General features: G+C 43.9%; 1 protein-coding gene across 19 annotated transcripts in view; it reads left to right on the plus strand.

Annotated features, from left to right (window-relative positions):
- The window catches only part of PARD3 (par-3 family cell polarity regulator), a 573,907-nt gene extending 551,819 nt beyond the window's left edge, over window positions 1-22,088 (plus strand). For 10 of the 19 annotated variants that reach the window (XM_018057050.1, XM_018057051.1, XM_018057059.1 and 7 more), the window contains 3 exons: window positions 1,634-1,754; window positions 13,604-13,731; window positions 20,044-20,490. In XM_018057050.1, the coding sequence (XP_017912539.1) occupies window positions 1,634-1,754; window positions 13,604-13,731; window positions 20,044-20,440 (646 nt within the window). In that variant the 3' untranslated portion in view covers window positions 20,441-20,490. Of the gene's footprint in view, window positions 1-1,633; window positions 1,755-13,603; window positions 13,732-20,043 lie in introns of all 19 variants that reach the window. The other 9 variants (XM_018057068.1, XM_018057069.1, XM_018057055.1 and 6 more) reach the window with 3 other exon arrangements.

Below are 22,331 nucleotides of genomic sequence, written 5' to 3' on the forward strand. Positions count from 1 at the left end.
TTCTCTGACACATTCTGTTTCTAGGCCACCCCTCACAAATGCCATTACCCCAGAAGCTGTGTGGCCAAGAGAAGTCAGCTCCGCTCTAAGTAACCAGGACAATGTGTGTTCCATGAAGGGACCCATCCTTCTGTTGGCTGACAGCTTCCCATTCTGCCAGCAGCTTGGAGGGTATATGTGATAAATACAAGACTTGGTTCTTGTCCTCAAGAAGTCTAAAGTTTCATTGGAAAACTGTATACCGGATGTGCTTCAGTAGCTGTCCGGATTGGATGTGATTTTGCGCTAGGGAATGGAATCGACCAAAAGCACCATGAAATTTAAGATCGATTTGTGTATACTCAGTCACTCAGTCATGTCCAATTTTTTGGGACCCTGAACTCCAATACTTTGGCCACCTGATGCAAAGAGCTGACTCATTGGAAAAGACCCTGATGCTGGGAAAGATTGAGGGCAGGAGGAGAAGGGGACGGCAAAGGATGAGACAGTTGGATGGCACCACCAACTCAATGGACATGGGTTTGGGTGGACTCTGGGAGATGGAGATGGATAAGGAAGTCTGGAGTGCTGTGGTTCATGGGGTCGCAAAGAGTCAGACACGACTGAGCAACTGAAGTGAATGGACTGTAGGGTCCTCGACAGGCTCCTCTGTCCAAGGGATTCTCCAGGCAAGAATGCTGGACTGGGCTGTCATGCTCCACTCCAGGGGATCTTCCTGACCTAGGGATCGAACCTGGTTCTGTGTTGCAGGCAGATTCTTTACTGTCTGAGAGCAGCTAGAAAATTCTGAATTCTAGTCTCACATTTCCCTACTGGCCAGGGAAAGACTGGAAACAAGTTACTTATCTTCTCTGAATGGCAGTTGATACGTGTGTGTGTGTGTGTGTGTGTGTGTGTGTGTGTGTGTGTGTGAAATACTACCTTCTGCACCTATCTTATAAGCTTTCTGTGAGGATAAAACAGAATTCAAAGTTATCAAAATGAAGGCAACAATATTATTAACTTATTGATTCAATTCAACTACCACCTGAAGTTGCTTTTAAACTGTTTTTTATTTATGCTGTGAGTGTGAGCTTTTGTGTTTAGACCTCTGATAACTCGTAAATAAGAACATCATATAATGGCGTTATGTAAATAATACTGCATGTTTGTGAGGCTACAATGTATGGGGTTATCTCACTTGTTATAACTGTGATATTTAGAACAGAAGGGATTCATATGTGTACTTTCTGTATACAAAGAAGCCACAGCCCAGAGGCACTGTGTCTTATTCCAAGAAGGTAGAGGACCTTGGTATTTATGATTTTTCATGCAATGTCCTTTCTAAACTATTGTTGTTACCAACACCTTGCCAGATTACAGAGAGGAAATGAGGCTTTTAAAGAGCTGTGTAAAAAAGGAATGTCTAAAAATACTGCTCACTGTCTTGAATATCTGCCTGAAATCACCTCCATAAGTCTTAATCATAAGAACAAAATGAACACATATTTGAAATGCCTAGATATGGTCTTAAAATTTCACTTCCTCCCAAACAGCACCATTTCACAGCAAGCTGCCATTTTTTCCCCTAGTAACTGCCATCCACAGATTGTATTTCTGAAGAGTGTTCATTGTTGCCCATTTTGTCTTTCAGCAACAGATCAACTCCTAGCAACCATGATCGGATACAGCGTCTCCGGCAAGAATTTCAGCAAGCAAAACAGGATGAAGACGTGGAGGATCGGCGACGTACCTATAGCTTTGAACAACCCTGGGTGAGTGTCTGGTGCCTCCACACAGTTGTAGGAAGTCCTACAACTTCCCTGCAGTAAAAGCCATTAATAGCTGTGACCTCAGACCTTTACAAAACGAGACGAGATGGAGCCAAATTCCTTTGACCTTTAGCATATTGACCTTTTTCCTCATTTCCTTCTAGGTTTCATCATTGCTAATTTCATTTTATATCTTGTTGCACCATCTGTCCATTACATAATAGGTTTCATTTGCCTGGCGACAAGACAGAGCAGGAATATTCTGACTTGCAACTATGCCTTTTTTAAAGTTTACTAAATATTTTCTATATACGTTTTTCTGAGAATCAGAGCCTAAATAAATTAGTTCTGGGTATCTGTGGTGTATCTACTCTGTACAAAGTACAGTATTTAGAGATTCTTGATTCTCCCCCATCCCCTCTGTGTATTTGTTGAACCCTGCCATGTATCTTCCTGTAGCGCAATTCCATTTCTTCCTCCCAAAGCCTCCAGAGTGGTCTTTCTACAGCAAAGCTTTGAATGGGCTTCTCAGTGTCCCCAAGATAAGTCCAGATTCCACAGTGTGGCAGGCTAATTAATCCTCCCCAATCCAGCCCCAGATTTAAGCTCTGATCTTGTGTTTTGTCTTAAAGATGATAGCCCATGTGCGGATGTGAGGTGCTGAAGCAGATTTGGGGGTTCAAGATGATGGGAATTGTGAAGACTCTGAAAACTTGAGGGAGAGGTCAATTAGAAATGAGTAAATAGGCTGCTGGAGGCAGGAGAATCTAGCTGAAGTAATGTATTAGTTAAGTCTAGTCCACATGGTGGTGGGATCATAGCCAACAACACTTTAAGGGCTGGGAATAGAAAAATAATTATTTTTAATTTATTTTATTGAAATAGAGTCGATTTACAGTGTTGTATTCATTTCTGCTGTACAGCAAATGATCCAGTTATATTTATACATTCTTTTCACATTCTTTTCCATTATAGTTTATCACAGGATATTGAATAGAGTTCAATATAGTAGGACCTTGTTATTTAGCAAAATAATTTTTTAGATTAATCCCATGATGAGGAATGGCAAGACAGACATGGCAGAAAGTGAAGGAAGGCAAGCCTGGGGAGGATGCTGGTGGAGCACTGCCCCGGCTGGAAAGGTGGTCAGTGCAGCTCAGGGAGGTGTTGCCACGACAGCCTGAGAGGATGCTGGAGTGGGGGCGGGGTATCAGCAGTCTAGGATTATGAAGCCTAGGAGGCTGTGGTCAAAAGAGTGTGTTTTTGGAGTCTTGGAACATCTGGATGGTGTTGGGATCAAAGGTGTCCCATCCATGCATGTAAATTCCTAAAGCAGAGGAGTGATTAGGGTCCCAAAAGTGAAAGAGTTCAGTTCACTGTGTCGGGAATATGATTACACTCAATATTTGGGAGAATGAGAAGGGAGAATGAGAAAAGGCTGGACACAGAACTGAGTGTGGTCATATTGTACGGAAGGAGAGACAAACATGGGAAGATGGTAGGAGCTTTCCATGCTAGTTGGAAAGTCTGAACATGGATGGTATCAGAACAGAATGCTGGCCCACTAGCCAGGTCAGAAAATAATTTTAATTTTTTTTCTCCAGGCATCAGTTTTCTTATTTGTAAACCAAGGGGATTACAGTAGCTGATTGAGTGTCAGTTACTAAACCTTTTGTTAGAATAAACATTTAAAAGGAAGCTGGGTGTGTAAAGCAGCTATCAGTAGAGCTCCTCGGTTGCATACAGAGGTCTCCGTGGACCCAGGTGACTGCAGCCACGGTTCAGAGCTTCTCCAAGTGTGGTCCATGGACCACCCATGAGAAGCCCTGCTCCAGAGTTTAGAGCATTGCTGAGGTCCTCTTTGGACCTAAAATCCAACATGGTTAGTACATTCCACACAAAGCCAGAAACCCATAGACATTATTATCTGGAATTTGGTGATCAAGTTGGAGTTTGTAGAACTTTCATTTTGTAAATGAAAGAAGGGAAAATTGGAGAAGTCATCCCAGTTTGAAGGACCTCACCTTGGCTCAGGTGAGAAAGATAGGGGCCTTAGAAGAGACAATATGAGAACTGCATCCTGGAAGAAATCAACGGTAGCCGACTTTGAGAGTTTATAAAACATGTAAATACCTATGAAAATCTAATTGTCCTCTGCAACAATATCACTATTAATAATATGTAGTTTATTTTCCTAGATGGTAAGTAAAATGAGTCATTCCCATGTAGCAACAGGATGGAATTATGTTCATTTACTTCTATTGTTTGGCTTAATGACTCAACCTAGTCCTGTTAGGCTTCTTAAAGCCGACCTCTTTGTGTTGTGGGATAAACATCCTTAACTATGTATATTTTCACAAAGGTGCTGAAAGGAAGAATGAGGCCAGTGCAGCCTGAAGGGATAGACGTATGAAAATGGTTCTCATACCCCCAGCTCTATAGAGCTCCAGCCCAGCAGGGGCAGTGTTGCGCCATTTTACTTTACCTGGGTGTGTGAATTTCCAAGCAGCATGTTTTATTCTAAAGTTAATTATTTAACTCATCAAATTTCTTGAGTGTTCATTATGTTCTGTTTATTATTGTGTTTAGCTCGGGAAAACAAAGAAAGAAAGCCCTTAGAATCCTAGAATCAAGCTGATACAAAAGAAGGGATGCTGCATGCAGTCTTGATAGCGAAAAGAAGGGACATTTGAAGACAAAGGAACCACACCCAAGTTGGTTGTGGGTGTGCACAAAAAGCTTGAAAGAACACATCTTTTAAGTTGAAAGATATTTCAAATATATAACTTTGAGAAACAGAGGAACCCATCTTTGGGACCTAAGATTAATTGGAATTATTTCTGGATAGTAACATCATGTCTCTACAGGTTTGTTGGAAGCAAAATGAGCATTTCCTACTCCTTAGGTCTAGAAGTTTTGTACTGAGAGATGTGGCAACAATTTGGTATCCATTTGATATCTTTCTAAGTTTTCTTTTAATGTAGGACATGAACATTTTGGCATATATTTCTATGTTATCTATTGAATATGAGCAATCATGTTGGAAATTTGAGACTATCTTATATATTAGGAAACTCAACTACTGAAGTTCATAGGCCAAATTATTGTGTATCAAAAATGCCATAGCAACTTCAGATGGACCGCTTGGCTTGTAAGATCTTTTCCTATTGAGCTGGGAATTATTTGGATGACAGGCTGATTACCTTGGGAATGGAATAATTTCCTAAATTGTGGGTCACAAATTGACTTTATTTGTATATTTTTTCATTTTCAAACAGTTGGGATCTTGCTGGGTACTCCCCATTCTACAGATCATGTAAATGAGCTTCAAGTGACAGTAATTCTATGTAGTGTGCTAATTTTCATACCAATTCTCATTGTTGCCTTAGGAAGAGCTGCTCAGTTGTTCAGAATGTAGCATGGTCTATGGTTTTTATTATCTGTTTTACAAAAAGAATTTTGAGTATCTTGGACTGTTTATTCTCTTCTCATATATATTCTGACCTTGAAAGATCACTGTATTTGGAAAAGATGAGACCATGAGCTCACCTACTGGAACTGTTTGAAATCATTTTAGTGTTAAGGAACCACAAGCACATCTTCAAGCTGTGGGTACAACTTAGACCATATTAGCTGAAATTGTCCTGCTTGTTGGAAATGCCCACATGTGCAGTGCAGTCAGATATATCATACAGAAAAATACCCAAGCCAATGACTTCACACACAGAGAGAGATGCTACAGAAAATTCCTCCAAGTGGTCCTTTTTAACTCTCCCATTTTTCAAAATGTTCTCTTGACTCTAGCACCACAGAATGCACCTGTTCCCGGGCTTTTGTTCAAAATAACATTTGGGCCGGAGGGAGCTAATTTTTGGCACAAAGGGTCTTTGGATGAGCAGAGGCCTAGAAAATTTCCTTAGCTCCATAATTGAAGTGAGTTATCTCCCAAGTTGAGTAAAAGAAGAAGAAGCAGGAAAAGCAACTTCTTCCCCACGAAGTGCCAGGTGCAGCATAAATAAAGCAGCAAGCTGCTTTAAATCTTTCTTAAGATAATGGAACAATAGCTGAGGTTAGGGTTATTATCACAGAGCTCAGATATGGACAGGACTTAGTGTGTTGCTTTTAAAAGAATTAAATTGCAGGCTGCAGACCTAAGTACAGTATGCTGTTAAAACTTTGCAGATACCTGACTGTTGCCCACAGCAGACTCACTGACTGAGACGGTTGATGGATGGGATAATGGAGCCTTTAATAGCTCTATTGCTAAATCCTTTCCATCCTGGGTGGGTAGGGACTGAAAGTAGTTTAGTCCTTCAGATAGAAAATTGATCCTCCACAATGTGAAAATCCTCTTCTCCCCCAAGCTTTCTTCCTAGCTGTCTGTCCTCAGACAAAACAAAATCTGCTCCTTTCTCCATTTTCCCACTTTGGACTTTTGTTTTTAAAGAAACTTCTGTTTTCCGCGTTTATTTACTTAAGTACTTGGCCGGGCCGGGTAGTGGCAGCACTTGGGATTTTCGATCTTCGTTGCAGCATGCAGGGTCTTTAGTGAAGGCACGTGGAGTCTGGTTCCCTGACCAGAGACTGAATCCAGGACCCGTGTATTGGGTGCACAGAGTCTTAGGCACTGGACCGTCAGGGCACCCCTACCTTGGACTTTCATTGGCTCCTTTTACCACTTTAGCATCTCACCTGCTTTAATTAGAGGGCTGGTCAGACTGCACAGCCATCCTACACCCCTAGACTGCCTTCCCTGGACCAGGGGAGTTTGAGGAAATGATGGTTCTCTTTTTGTCTTCCTCTTTCTTAAGACTTATAGGCATCTGCTGTGATCCCCTCCTAGCAGGCCTCCACGCGTGGACTCAGGAAATGCCTTCCTAGTTGACAGCCTTACTGTGTGGAGTTTGACTCCAGTTCACATTGGGTGCCCATCACCTCCCTTGGAAATCCACCTGGAGGGAGCCATTCTTGCAGCGAAGGGGTGCCCTGGAGTCGTGGAGGGGTGTCCTTGTGCTGCTGCAGCGCAGCCCTCTTTCTTGGAGTCCCATGACCTGAGGGCTGTTATACCCAAGGAGCCCTCTGGTGGTGAAGTGCACGAGGCTGCCTGCCTCCCATCAGTGACGCTGGAAGGCTGCTCCTTTATTTTCAACCTATCTGCTGATTCCAACGGGAAACCAGATCCTAGCCGTGGTTGGGAAAGATGAGAAGAAGACAAATAGTGTGTTAAGACCAAAACACATATTTATAAAATCTTGATGAGGGAAATTGGTATGCACTGCCATTTTTCAACCATTACTCACATCATTAGTAGCAATTAAGCTTTTCAACATTCAGAACCCACAGAGTTCAATCGATAGCTGTGTCAGTACAGTGTGTGATGGGTAGAGGGGAGGAGGGCTGGGAGGACAGGATCCAGAGGCAAAAGTTAACTTTGTTTGGATTAGAAGTTGGCAATTAAGTCCGCAATAGAAAATCATTTACCAGTGTTAGCAATGGCCACTTTTAAACAGAGTCAAAAACTTACACCCTTAACATGATTCAGTGACCTTTTGTTATCGGAAGATGGAATTCATACTAGGATCACAGTATATTTGAATCGCTAAAATGAGAACTTTAAATCTCAAGGGATATCATTGTTCTCTGTGTTATTATTGCCATCTTCATTGCCATCATCTTCATCACAGGCTTTCATCCAAAGCATACAGACTTTGCATTTTATTTTTGCTCGCTCTACATGCCCTGGACATATGTGAAAATTTGAAAAAAAAATTTTTAATTGGAGTATAATTGCTTTACAATGTTGTGTTAGTTTCTGCTGTATAATAACATGAATCAGCTATATGTATATACATATCCCCTCCCACCTCCCCACATCTATACCTTCTAGGTCATTACAGAGCTGAAAACTTTGTTATTCATAATTTAAGTAAAAGAAAACCCACCCCAAATAATCACTTACAAGACTATTACAAATATGTGTGAATACATACAAAAGAACACACACATATTCTTACAGGCTTTTTCTTATCTATAAGAAGAAAAATTAGTGTATTTAAAATTATTAAATACTTTATGTAAATGTTAATAGAACTAATGAATTTTATTCATGAGGCACTTTTTTACATGAAGCTCTAAAAGTCTTATAATATCACCTAGTTCTAATCAGTTCTGAAACTTGTAGGGTGTGTATTTATTTTTGTTCTTTATTTAGTATATTAACAGTTTGGGCTTTGTATTTTTATTTTTATGTATTATCTTTTTTAATTTGGAAAAATAAGGATGATTTTACTTAATGGAGAGAAATGCCAAAGCATTTCTTAATTTACTGAAATAGTACACAGAAGAGATTTTCACAGTTTGTTCTACACTAGTAAGTAATAGGAGAAGGCTTGCCTGGAAAATCCCATGGACAGAAGAGCCTGGAAGGCTGCAGTCCATGGGGTCGCTAAGAGTCGGACACGACTGAGTGACTTCACTTTCACTTTTAACTTTCCTCCATTGGAGAAGGAAATGGCAACCCACTCCAGTGTTCTTGCCTGGAGAATCCCAGGCAGGGGGCAGCCTGGTGAGCTGCTGTCTATGGGGTCGCATAGAGTCGGACACGACTGAAGTGACTTAGCAGCAGCAGCAGCAGCAGCAGTAAGTAATACCAAAATTGTGCAACTTTCAAGTTTTTATATAATTTTTAAATATAATATAAGTAGTAAAATCTCTTCATAATCATGATAAACACAAGTACTTTGCAGCTCATTTACCAAAACAACCTGCATAGTCTTGACTGGTGGTTTTTAAACATAAGCCATGAAGAGAGTCACGTAGCCGTGGTTTTCCAGCATATTGTGTAAGAGGTAATCATGTATTTACTTCTGTCTTACAACCTCTATCATTATTATGGCTGTGGCAACCTTGGCTATTTTTTTTCCTTAAAAGGTCATTGCTTGTCACCCGTTTCATCGCAAACAAGGCCAGGGTTATTTATAATTTGCTCTCTTAAACAGAGCTGCTGTCTTGTTATCTGGTGAATCTCTAGAATCATTACAATGATGCTTTGCCTATGTGTTTCCCCATATAGATACCGCTTTGTCACTGTAGTTGCCGTTTTATCTGAAAACATTCCCTTCTCTCTGGGGTTACACATGATCTCTTTCTTCATTTCTGTCTTTATTTTTGTGATTTTGGACTCTAGATATTTCTATTTCTGCTGTTTCTGTTTCTGTTCTATTCTCTTTCTGCCATTGGGATGGAAACCACAAAACCCCAGTGTCTTAAAGTCAGGGTTCCTGGTGGTAATACTGTTTCCACAATTCACATTTTTATGAGATCTTCGTTGAAATCATGAATCCGATTATTTTTGATGCAGCCTAAGTAGAGAATGGGCCAGGACAAACTTCTTTCACTGTTGCTCTGGGTCCATCATGCGCACAGTCTCCCTGGATATCTGTGGCCCAGTCAACTTTCATCCTAAAGATAAGGGTGATTCTTTCTAATAACCTACTCTTTCACACACTCTGAAAAGAGAGAGTAAAATATTAATAGCAAGGCTAGGGTGTGTATTTCATCAGAGTGAAGCAAACAATGAAATCTGTCAGTTTGCTGATTCCAGACTCCTTCCCTCATTCTAAGTTTTCAGATCCCACTCGATGATAATTTCATTACTGGGATTCATCCAGATGCACTGAGATATACCACTGATAAGGTTGGAGGTGAACAGTCCCAGAAAACACACAGTGGGGGAAACAAAAGCCCTTCAACTTTTTTTCTTCCCTCCATCAGTATCATATTTTCAGGACTCTGGGAGAAGCAACTTAAAAATACACCTGAAATTTCTACAAGACCTTGCATTTTCTTTTCACAACTCCACAAGCAGCGTGTCATAGAACAGCGTGAGCTTGAAAAGCTGGTTAGTAAATCTTGCAGCAGAATGCCAGGTCTTTCAAGACTGTTTGACACATGTGTGTAGCTTAGGCTGAGTGTAAATGAAATGAAAATGGGGTTCTTTTTGAAGGCATATTTTCTTGCTTCACTTTTCCTGTCCACTGGCCCTTCCCCGGGCTCCCCACCAACAACAGATCACCACAGCACTGTTCTGGGCCAGCCTCATCCAGGGTCACGGAAGAAACTGTTTGTCTCCTTAATGTTGTTGGCGAACAATTGCTTCATGCTTTGTTTGCATAAGCAGAACTCATTCGGCAACATGTTTTCTTTGCTGAAGGCACCACGGATGTTATTTGAACCGTGTTGTGGAGTGTGTCTCCGAACACACATTTGTTCCAATGTGTGTGGTTATAAACATCCACTAGTAGAGACTAGGGTATCGTAAAGTCTAATCTCTTCACATATTATTTTTGTATCGGGATATTTTTAATATGCTCGCTGACGATGCCCATATGCTTTGAAATTTTGTCCTGCATATTGCTTCATTATTGCTTACCAACAAATGGGATATGCTGGCCAGGCAGAAGGGGACAATAGAGGTTACTGCCTTTCTCTTTGCACAAAAGCCACCAGAGGAACCACTCTTTAAGGAACAAGCCTACGTGTTATCTTTCCAGGCTCCAAATGAGTGCTGAGACTCTTATTTTAGAAAGTGATTATCGAGTCCAAGTCTGCTATTGCTTTCAGCTCTAAAAAAAAATCAATAACTTGTTTATCACAGACATTCTTTGTTTGGAATAAATCTATTGCACAATGTTGCATAACACAAAGAGGACAGAGGTTGATGAGTGCCAAAAAGGGTTACTTAAGAGTGCGTGCCATTGATGGCTATGATCAACCTTTGTTGGGTGTTTGTAAAGTTAGAGGCATCGTTGCCTCTTTTGAGTGGAGCTGCTTTCAAAATGTACCATCGTAAAGGCAAGCTCAAAGCCATTGGCAGAAGCTAAAGCAGGCACAATGGCCCAGCACCATACACTCCCCCAGTATCTGGTTTCATTCAGTGGCAGCTATCAGCAGACGACCTGCTGCATGAAGTATTTAGCCAGAAGGATTGACTGTTTCTCTGTAACATATAATTAACCTGGGTAAAAATGCCATTTCTTAATAACTGAGGCAAAGTGTATTATTTCACAACCAGTTCCAGGAGCTATTAGCTTGCAGATTTATTCTTTGGATAAGCTATTCTGTTTGCATGTGGCTGCCACGGTGGCTGCCACAGAAGACCTGAATATGGTGAACTGTGCCTGATGCTGCTACTGCTGCTAAGTCACTTCAGTCGTGTCCAACTCTAACTCCTTAGTTGTCTAAGAAACTGCTGCTGCTGCTAAGTCGCTTCAGTCGTGTCCGACTCTGTGCGACCCCATAGACAGCAGCCCACCAGGCTCCCCCATCCCTGGGATTCTCCAGGCAAGGACACTGGAGTGGGTTGCCATTTCCTTCTCCAGTGCATGAAAGTGAAAAGTGAAAGTGAAGTCACTAAGTCGTGTCCGACTCTTCACGACCCCATGGACTGCGGCCCACCAGGCTCCTCCATCCATGGGATTTTCCAGGCAAGAGTACTGGAATGGGGTGCCATTGCCTTCTCCGGGTGAACTGTGCCTCAGTTCAGTTCAGTTCAGTCGGTCAGTTGTGTCCGACTCTTTGCGACCCCATGAATCACAGCACACCAGGCCTCCCTGTCCATCACCAACTCCTGGAGTTCACTCAGACTCACGTCCGTCAAGTCAGTGATGCCATCCAGCCATCTCATCCTCTGTCGTCCCCTTCTCCTCCTGCCCCCAATCCCTCCCAGCATCAGAGTCTTTTCTAATGAGTCAACTCTTCTCATGAGGTGGCCAAAGTACTGGAGTTTCAGCTTCAGCATCATCACCTCCAAAGAAATCTCAGGGCTGATCTCCTTCAGAATGGACTGGTTGGATTTCCTTGCAGTCCAAGGGACTGTCAAGAGTCTTCTCCAACACCACAGTTCAAAAGCATCAATTCTTCGGTGCTCAGCTTTCTTCACAGTCCAACTCTCACATCCATACATGACTACTGGAAAAACCATAGCCTTGACTAGATGGACCTTTATTGGCAAAGTAATGTCTCTGCTTTTCAATATGCTGTTTAGGTTGGGCATAACTTTTCTTCCAAGGAGTAAGTGTCTTTTAATTTCATGGCTGTGGTCACCATCTGCAGTGATTTTGGAGCCCCCCAAAATAAAGTCTGACACTGTTTCCACTGTTTCCCCATCTATTTCCCATGAAGTGATGGGACCAGATGCCATGATCTTCGTTTTCTGAATGTTGAGGTTTAAGCCAACTTTTTCACTCTCCGCTTTGACTTTCATCAAGAGGCTTTTTAGTTCCTCTTCACTTTCTGCCATAGGGGTGGTATCATTTCATGCAAAGATGGGCTCGATAAAGGACAGAGATGGTATGGACCTAACAGAAGCAGAAAATATTAAGAAGAGGTGGCAAGAATACACAGCAGATCTATACAAAAAAATCTTCACGACCAAGATAATCACGATGGTGTGATCACTCACCCAGAGCCAGACATCCTGGAATGTGAAGTCAAGTGGGCCTTAGAAAGCATCACTACGAACAAAGCTAGTGGAAGTGATGGAATTCCAGTTGAACTGTGCCTAGTTTCAGCTAATCTCAGTTCAAAATTTAACTGTCATTCTTTAACAAAAGGGAAATCAGCTCCGCTGCGTCCTGCTGCTATACTGAGACGCATGACTGCTGAAAGCTTCACCAGCATGGCCGACCTTCCAGTGTACAGCCTGGGACTTTCCTACTGTTGTGAATTATTGAAGCAAATTTTTATGTTTTGGGCACTTTTAAAATTGGGCTAAAGTTGCTTTACAATGTTGTTAGTTTCTGCGGTACAAGGAAATGAATCAGCTATGTATATACATACATCCCCTCCCTCTTGGCTCCCTTCCCCACCTCATCTTACCCCTCCAGGTCATCACAGAGCATCGAGCTGCACTCTCTGTACTGTGCAGAAGCTTCCCACAAACTATCCTAGTGTTCCAAGAAGGGTTGTTCCCCTATATTTGCTTTCTATACAAGGGATGAAATTAAAAGACGCTTACTCCTTGGAAGAAAAGTTATGCCCAACCTAGATAGCATATTGAAAAGCTGAGACGTTACTTTGCCAACAAAGGTCCATCTAGTCAAGGCTATGGTTTTTCCTGTGGTCATGTATGGATGTGAGAGTTGGACTGTGAAGAAGGCTGAGCACCGAAGAATTGATGCTTTTGAACTGTGGTGTTGGAGAAGACTCTTGAGAATCCCTTGGACTGCAAGGAGATCCAACCAGTCCATTCTAAAGGAGATCAGCCCTGGGTGTTCTTTGGAAGGAATGATGCTAAAGCTGAAACTCCAATACTTTGGCTACCTCATGCGAAGAGTTGACTCATTGGAAAAGACTCCGATGCTGGGAGGGATTGGGGGCAGGAGGAGAAGGGGACAACAGAGGATGAGATGGCTGGATGGCATCACCCACTTGATGGACGTGAGTTTGAGTGAACTCAGGGAGTTGGTGATGGACAGGGAGGCCTGGGGTGCTGTGATTCATGGAGTCGCAAAGAGTCGGACACGACTGAGCGACTGAACTGAACTGAATTGACACAAGGGATGTAAACTAGTGTCTGATGTCTATATTTACCAAGCCTCACTAGGCAGACTAGAAAGGTGGATCTCTCAATTTTAAACCATTCTAAGGCCGTAATTAAAATTTAGGATGATGGGGTATTTGGGGCTCACAAGACCAAAAAGGTGCCTCTTGAGAAAGCTGCACTCGATTTTTAAAAAACTCACGGAGTCACATATTGTTTCCCTGTCGGCCTCTGAGAACTGAAAGAGTCACCAAGTCCTGTGCTGTTCGGAGTTCCTTCCCCGTGACCTGTGTTGCGTTCTCTCCTGCAGCCCAACTCCAGGCCGTCAGCGCAGAGCGGGCGACACTCGGTGTCGGTGGAGGTGCAGATGCAGCGGCAGCGGGAGGAGGAGCGCGAGAGCTTCCAGCAGGCCCAGCGTCAGTACAGCTCGCTTCCCCGGTACGCGCCAACCCCGCCCCCCCCCCCCCAAGCCCTGTCCCTGTCCCTTGGGAAATCCCTCCTTCCCAGTGCACTGGCTTTTCCACCTCCGAGGAACCGCTCATAAATCGTGGGAACCGTGGCTTACTTGGCCACACCACTGCCTGGCAGGGGGGACCAGGCAGGAAGGTGTTTCAGGAGATGCCAGCATCCCCAGCTGACAGCTCCCTCCTGGAAAGTGAAGTGACCTGCTCCCCGCAAGGACGGGGCTTAGGGGTCCAACCTGGGATCTGGTGTTTGTTCTGTGACCTGTGGGGCCGGAGACAGATTCCTCCACTAAGAAATGGAAACAGAACTTTTACTTTGCACGGCTCGGTGGTAGCTAGCATAAGTGGACCTTGTGAATCTAGAGTTCTCCAAAAGGACAGGTGTAACTAGTGTAAAAGCTCAAGGGGCTGTGGTCTTCTTGGCCAAACGTTTGGCTTCCTGTATTTTAGTTGTGTTTGAGATTATTTTTTAAGGGATGGGGGAGAGCTCTCATAAAGTGTGTGAGAAGAAGTGAGAAGAGAAATGTCCAGGACTCGAGAAGGGGAGGGACAGGGGTGGGAGGGCCTGGCGGGAAGATAGGGGGAGACCTGGGGCTTCATCCTCAGGAAGAGGATAAGAGAGAAGCAAGTACATCCACTGGGTTTCTCCTGCTCACCTTCCAAAGCTACTCGGTCCTCCAAACCGATCTTTTCATCCTGGCGTACCCCTCTGCATGTCCACTGGTGACCCTCTTCTGCACCCCACCCCATGCCTCTCTCCCACCTCTCCTCTGAAGAGGACGCCATAGACCTGAGGCTTGCTGCTGTGGGACCACTGCTGTCAGTCAGTGATTCCCTAAGAAACAGAACTTGCCCTTTGGTCAACTGCAGCTTCCTTCTGGTTAGCCATTCTATTCTGTGTGGATAGGAGAAAAGTAGAAACCTTGAAAAGAAAGAGTGCCGTGAGTTTAGGCGTGCAGGGACTGGTCGACCTCTACACCGTCTTCACTCCTTTTAGAGAGTACAGGTGTGTGTGTGTGGGGGGTGTAATTTGCATGTAACTTTTACAGTAAGTCCCCTACATACAAATCTTCAAGTTGTGAGCCTTCAAAGATGCAAATATGCGTTCCATCAACAATAGGCTTGAGTGAAACTGCAGCTTGCCCTCCGTCTCCTGTTGCTGATGACCCTTCAGCTCTACCATCTCCCAGCTCCTCTTCCTCCTCCCGTCAGTAACTTCTTGCCATTCACTCCCTGCCAGTCCCTGTATACCAGCTGTTGTACTAAACTACTGTACTTTTCAAGGTACTGTACTGTAAGGTTTAAAATGATTTCTTTATTTTGTGTGTTTGTTTTTTATATATTATTTATGTGAAAAGTATTATAAACCTATTCCAGTACAGCACTACAAGGCCAATTGTGTTAGTTGGGTACCTAGGCTAACTTTGTCAGACTTACGAACAAATTGGACTCCTGAACACGCTCTCAGAACGGAACCCGTTTGTATGTAGGGGACTTACTGTAGTCTGCCCTCCATATCCGTGGTTCCATCCATGGCTTCTCTGTATCCTCAGATTCAACCAACCACAGACGTGTTGTCCTGAGGTATTCATTATTGGAAAATATCCACGTATAAGGGACTCATGCAGTCGAACAAACACAGTTCACGGGTCAACCGTAACTCCGCAGTGTGCACCTCTGATTGAGGAAATCAGAAACTCGGGGTCTTGCACACAGCTTGGTTCCTTGCAGAGCCACCTCACTCAGCTAGAGGCTGGAGGGAAGTTGAGGGGGCTGTGACCCACATGAACTAGAAGCAAATCCCAGTTTCTGACATATGATGTTTTTCAGACACTTGACCTCTGCTCTTTGGATATGGACAATTGACAGAGTTTGGTCTAAACAAGTCGCTGTGGCATTCGATACCAAAAAGATTTCACACACACACACAGAGGTCAGTTGCAAAGTGGAGCATAAGAGAAAACAAATGGTCAGGACTTGGGATCAGGCACGCTAGATGAGGTGGTTTGAATTAGAGGGCTGTATACTCACCAGAGGGGTTTGTGAAGTCTTGCCGTGATTATGGAGACCTCTAGGCTGAATTCAGGTTCCACTGTGAAATGTCAGTGAGAAACACTAGCCAGGTGGTAACACGAGATCAGTGGGGCAAGGAGACCCGATCAGCCCAACACTCAATCCTTAACTGGAAGCGGATTTTTTTTTTCAAATTCCTAAATTAGTTTTCTTTTTTCTGTTTTACTCTCTTTTTAAAAAAACCCTTTTTAAAATTTCTAGCTTTATTCCTTAGTATCCAAAGTGTTAAAGTGTTGGTCGCTCAGTTGCATCCGACTCTATGCAACCCCATGTACTGTAGCCCACCAGGCTCCTCTGTCCATGAAATTCTCCAGGTTAAGAAGACTGGAGTGAGTCGCCGTTTCCTTCTCCAGCGGATCTTCCTAACCCAAGGATTGAACCCAGGTCTCCTGCATTGCAGGCAGGTTCTTTATAGTCTGAGCTACCACAGAAGTTGTAGTATCCAAAAGGCAGCTCTAAATCTGAGCAGTAGAAGTAGGTTGGGTCATAGTCACTGATAAAAAAGTGTATTCAAGACCCTTGGGGGATGTTTTTCTCTCTTCCCTTTTCCCACCGTCTGTTTCCTCTCCAGCTTTCCTCCTGCCGTTGGTGGTTTCTTGCTCATCCTCCTCGTTTCCTGGCTGTGTCTCCGTGCCCTGACTCAGTCTCCCCACCATGCCCATGTATTATGTGTCTCCACTGCTTGTCACCTTGTCAGCCCAGCTCTGTCTTCATCCCCCTGTGCCCTCCTCAATGTGATGCCTGACAGCTTTCCTCAGGTGTGGGGGCTTTTCTGGGTGTCCTCTATGTGAGGGTGGTCTTCAGACATAATCACCAAGAGGCGATTATTGCCAAACCCGGGCGTGGGCTTTGGGTGGCCTCAGGCATCTCCAGCGAGCTCATTCCAGGACCCAACAAACCTGTGTGTTGGTCGTAAAGATTCACTGGAAGAAATGATGCTTTGTTGCCCCCGTGGTCATTGGTGGCCTTTGAGCGACCCTGGGACGGTGGAAGGGTTGCTTCTGGTTCTCACTCTGGGCCGTGTTTGTGAGTTGCTTCTCTGAGTGAAGATTCTCCAGTTTGTCTTTGGTGCCTTTCTTTGCTCCTTGATCTGTACCAACCCTTCTGTCCCGAAAGACAAAATGCTAATCTTTTTGTTTATTTTCTTCTTTGGTCAGAAAAATGCTCCCCCAAAACTCAGAGCCTAATCATTGGAGGCAAAGTCACTGATTGGTCACCCATGAGCTGTATATGCTACACTTTTGTGAGCATTTTACAGATGTGATTTCTTTTATTGCTCCCCATAATCCTATGAGGTTAGAGATTCTGTCTGTTGCATTGAGGAAGCCACCTGAGCCCAGAATAGAGAGCTTTCCCAGGCTCACAGCTGCATGTGCAGACCCAGGGCTGGATCCATGTCCTTGGGACACCCAGCCGGTCTCCCACTGTTCCCCATGCCTGCGTGCCTCATCTTCCAGTAAGTGGAGGAAACTTACTGTCTGCTGCTTTCTCGTGTTTCTCTACAACCTGCTCGTTTCTTGTCCTGTTCTTTAATCAAGAGCTTGCTGATACACTAGCTTCCTTTCCAAGGTAGTGTGTGTATGTATGTACATGTGTCCACGTGTACACATCTGTGTGTATGAACTTTCCCCACATGTCTTACTTCAAACCTCAGGGAGGTTTTCTTCCTTCTCTCTGAACTGTTTAATCTGAAGAAAATTTTATCTACAAGAAATTCTTTTTCCCACTTTGTCATAGTCTCCATCCCAAACAAACTGTTAATGAATTTTCAATGTGTCCTAGTACAAAAAGACTCTGTCTTCCTGGAATGATTCAACTTCTAGTCCATGACCACGTGGAGCAAAGCCTCAGGCTTCATGCAGGGGACCAGGATGGGCAGGACTAGTGGATCCCAGTGGACCAAGGTTGAAGAAGCTTATCTCCAGTTATCCTTAAATTGATAGCTAACCCATGAAAGAATCCCATGTTGTTGCTATAACATCAGTAACAAGTTTGTTGTTTTAATTAAAGTTTCATGATTAATATCAAATCCCTTGGTTTCATGCTGGCACTTTCCATCATTCACAGCTCTGAGCAGATTAATTTATGACTCTTTAAGTGGAGATAATCAGTGCTTTAGGCAAATAAACTATTCCGTCAAATCTAAGGATTCTTGCCTGAGCTGATTGTACCCAGGGCCTGATTCCCATTACAAGGATGAATATACTTTAGACTGTTTAATTCATCATTAAACAGTCATTGCCAGAGATGATTCTGAACAGTAGTTCATCTTCCGTATTGAGAATACCCTTGGCTACATTTTAGGTCATATGGAAAATGGGAGGATTTCTCCCAGCCATATTGATGGCACGTCTGAATGTTCAGAAATGCAAATGGCTTCATTCCTATGGGAGACCCAATGCTGCATAGACCTTACTTTTCCCCTACCGAGTCTTTTTGAACACTCCGTCATGTTGTGTGTGTTGATGTGAAAGGCTGAGCAATACATACTGTCACTGAATCACTTTTTTATTGATAAATGAAGCAATATATTTTGTTTTATGACTCAATTCTCACTCCCTCTCTTCCATTTTCAAGGCGAAAAAATTAGGGCATGTCTGTCTTTCTGGCACAAAATCATAGCCAATCTTTATCATAGCCAATCTTATTGTAAATTCATAAAAGCATCTAGAGACTTGATAGTAAATTAAAGATGTTTCAAAACAATAATGTTTCCTGAAAATGATGTACAACTTTATTGCAGAAAGGATAAGAAGTTGAAATTTCTATAGGACTCTGATTTATTTCCCCATCTCAGGGTGACAGAATATGAGTAAGTTACCCTGGCCTTGGATGAGGATACTGTGGGCAGAAAATGGTGCTTACTCCTCACACACCCAGGTTCTGCAATCTTGATGAGCGTGTATTCCAGAGGTAGTCAGTTGCTGACATATGTAACTTGAAAGCCACGGCTTTAAGGGACTGCCTGTTGCATTTTTAATCATAGAGGAGTCTAGACTTAAATCTTTCATAACTGAAGTCATATTGTAATCCATTCCATGTACTTCATATTAGCTAGCATCTCTGGCATGAGGGTGGCAGCTGTGTAAAATATTTGTTTGGCTTGTTTAGAATTGAATTGTAATGTTGTAAAGCGAGCAATTATTGCTGGTACAGAAGCTGCCAAATCTCTAATACCCCTATAGAGCATCCTGCCAATGAGTCTAAATTGCAGGATATATTGTTACCCTAAGCGGAACAGATCACACCCGCCCAGACGCAGGAGGAAGACCCTGTTTCTGAGTAGCTGTGAGTCTGTTTGCTGTCTCTCCTGGGCAGCCATTGTTCATCCAGGCTTGTCTCAGACTTGAGCTTGCCGGAGTCAGTCACCTTTCCATCCTTCAGCTCCTATCACAATGTCTGAGAATCAGCTGAAGCCCAATACTTACCAGTAACATATGAATGAGTTCCATTCTGAGCGTGTGTTTGAAAGTCCCATTTGTTCGTAAGTCCAACAAAGTTAGCCCAGGTACCTGACTAACACAATCGGCTATATAGTACTGTACTGGAATAGGTTTATAATACTTTTCACACAAATAATACATAAACAACAAACACGGAAAATAAAGAGAACATTTTTACTCTTAGAGTACAGTACCTTGAAAACTAAATTAGTCCAGTACAACAGCTGGCATACAGGGGAGTGAACAGGCAAGAAGAGTTACTGACTGGAGCAGGAAGAGGAGGTGGGAGATGGTAGAGCTGAAGGGTCATCAGCAACAGGAGATGGAGGGCAAGCTGGAGTCTCACTCATGCCTGACACTGATGGCACAGGTTCTGATTCCTTGCTCGATTCAGTTCTATCTACCCTCTTGACAAAACGATCCGGTGATGTCTGCGTACATCCTGGGCCTGGAGTAAAGATACTGTACTACCATACTCTACAGTACTGCACAGCGAAGTGCACAGAAGCACAGGTGCTTACAGAGGATGCACGCACATGGCAATGTGCGCCAGACACGGGGACCAACACGCGATTGGACACACGAACGTGCGCTTGCATGTCTGAAAGCTCGTGACTTAAGGTTCATATATAGAGGACTTACTGTGATGTTTGTTGAGATATAGAAATGCTATTCTGGCTTCCCCCCCCCCCCCCGCCCCACTCTTCCCCTTCGTCTCCCTGCCTCCCCTTTTCCCAACACTCACACTCACCTTGGGCTTTGCTTCCTAGGCAAAGCAGGAAGAACGCCAGCTCTGTCTCCCAGGATTCTTGGGAGCAGAACTACCCTCCCGGGGAAGGCTTCCAGAGTGCCAAGGAGAACCCCAGGTACTCGAGCTACCAAGGTTCCCGGAACGGCTATCTGGGCGGGCATGGCTTCAACGCCAGGGTCATGCTGGAGACCCAGGAGCTGCTCCGCCAGGAGCAGAGGCGGAAGGAGCAGCAGATGAAGAAGCAACCTCCGGCCCCCGAGGGGCTCAACAACTATGATTCATATAAGAAAGTGCAGGACCCCAGTCACATCTCCGCCAAGGGGCCCTTCCGGCAGGACGTGCCCCCCTCACCTTCTCAGGTCGCCAGGCTGAACAGACTCCAGACTCCCGAGAAAGGGAGGCCCTTCTATTCCTGAGCAGGAGGAGAGCGGACACTTCGTGTCATGCAATAAAGGACACTTTCCTACGAAGACTTGTATTCGGGAGTTTTTTTTAACACCCTGGTGGTACTGCGGAGTATTTCTGTTGCTGGTATCAGTGCCTTTAAGCAGTGTGGGCAGTTTGATGGAAGGCCTTAATGTCTTTGCCACTGTGTTTCACATGTCTATTTCATGGAAGAATTTCCCGCCATGTGACAATCACCTGTTCAAGGCATCCTACGCTCCTCCTCTCTTGGGTGCTGGGAACCTGGCCCAGCCTGGGAGACCCCGTGGCTTTGTGTTACCGCCCTGTGCAGCTTGTGGCAACAGATCATCCTGAAGTCACAGGTGATGTTGATCCCTCTTTGTTTTCCCCTTTGAGTTTCTCAGACCAAGTGACATCTCCATCTCTGGTGGATGAAACTGGGTGACATACACCAGAAACTGGGGCTCTGTGGTACTTCCCAGCACAGTCATTTTTAACCCTTTGTGACCAGTATGGTTTCCCTTTTCTTTCTCAGCTCCTTGTAATGGGAATTTTCTTCATCTAAGAGAAGCTAAGCCATATTCCAACACTGTCTGGTTATCAGGGGGGTCCTTTTGTAACTGCCTTATAACTCAGTGTTATCAGTGATGTGATCATTCTGTCTGCATTTATAAATACCCTTGTTTAGTCCTATTCCCTCACGCATGAGTTGAGTCATCACAGCTCTGCGTGGAGAACATAGGAGACGGGCTTCAGCCCCGGTGGGGCAGGGGGCTGCTCGCCCACCAGCCCGGTGCGTGTCATGACATGGAGGGGGCGATAGCTTGAGCAAGAATTCTCCCAGGATGAGCGTCTGGCCCAGTACCTTCCAGTTGTCCTTTTAATTAGTTTTTATTTGATGAGTTGGCAAGAAGGGCATAGTGTGGGACAAAGATCAGGCAAACACTCATTTTGGGATTCCAAAATCTCACCTGCTGTCTCCAGCTTTTAAAGTCAATTGGAATTGATGTTTGTCTATTCATCCACCTGCTATCTCCCTGCCTGGTGATGCCATCAGGCTTCTACAGAATTCTGCCATGAAACAGAAAAGATAAATAAGAGGACAGACATTCCACATCCCACAGAACATTCTGGTGTCCCCAAACAGTGATAACGAAAGATTGCCCTTGTGTCGCTACGTTAACGTACGTGTGGGTCGTGAGGACCTGGTTTGCTCCCGTGTTTCCATCTTATCTGTTGGTTTGAACATCCTGTTGTAAACCATGGCTGGATTGCTAAAGTGCCTGCGAATCCCGACGTGAAAAAAAGCTTGAGATGAAAGCTCAGCGTATTGTGTGTTAACAAAAAGAAAAAAAAAAAAAAGACATGTACTGATATGCCAATTTTTTTTTTTTTTTTACTGGCACATTGTATTTTTTGTGTCCATTTGTTTTTGGAAAATATGTGAGGGGTCCGTCCCCATTCCTGCGTCTCTTTTGCATCTCTGTGTAATGAGAGTTCTGTTTGTTCATGGAGCGTGGCGATGTTGAAATGATATGACCGGTGCAAGCGTGGTGACCTCTGACGACAGCAGCTCTTCCTCACAGCCTCCCCTGTGCTGTGAGGAACAGCTTTCCTGTACATATGAGACTTCTAATAAAAGGCATATTTCTTCCTGTTCTCTGTGTCTCTTTAGTATTCTTGTGAAAACTCACCTAGCTGGGTTTTTCAAAAGTCTACTAGCAGATGTGATTTTTTTCCCCCTATATTTAGAGACAGTTGAAAATTTCCTCGTCTCTATCTGTGCAAACATGGAAATGGATGATTGATTGTTTATTTGAACACCTGAGGAGAGAGAGGACTGGGAAGAGAGAAGGACCTAATTAATGAGTTCACTGGAAGGCCCGGGCTGCCCAGAGTAGC

This window comes from Capra hircus, chromosome 13 (assembly GCF_001704415.2).
Source record: "Capra hircus breed San Clemente chromosome 13, ASM170441v1, whole genome shotgun sequence".
NCBI classification, from domain to species: domain Eukaryota; kingdom Metazoa; phylum Chordata; class Mammalia; order Artiodactyla; family Bovidae; genus Capra; species Capra hircus.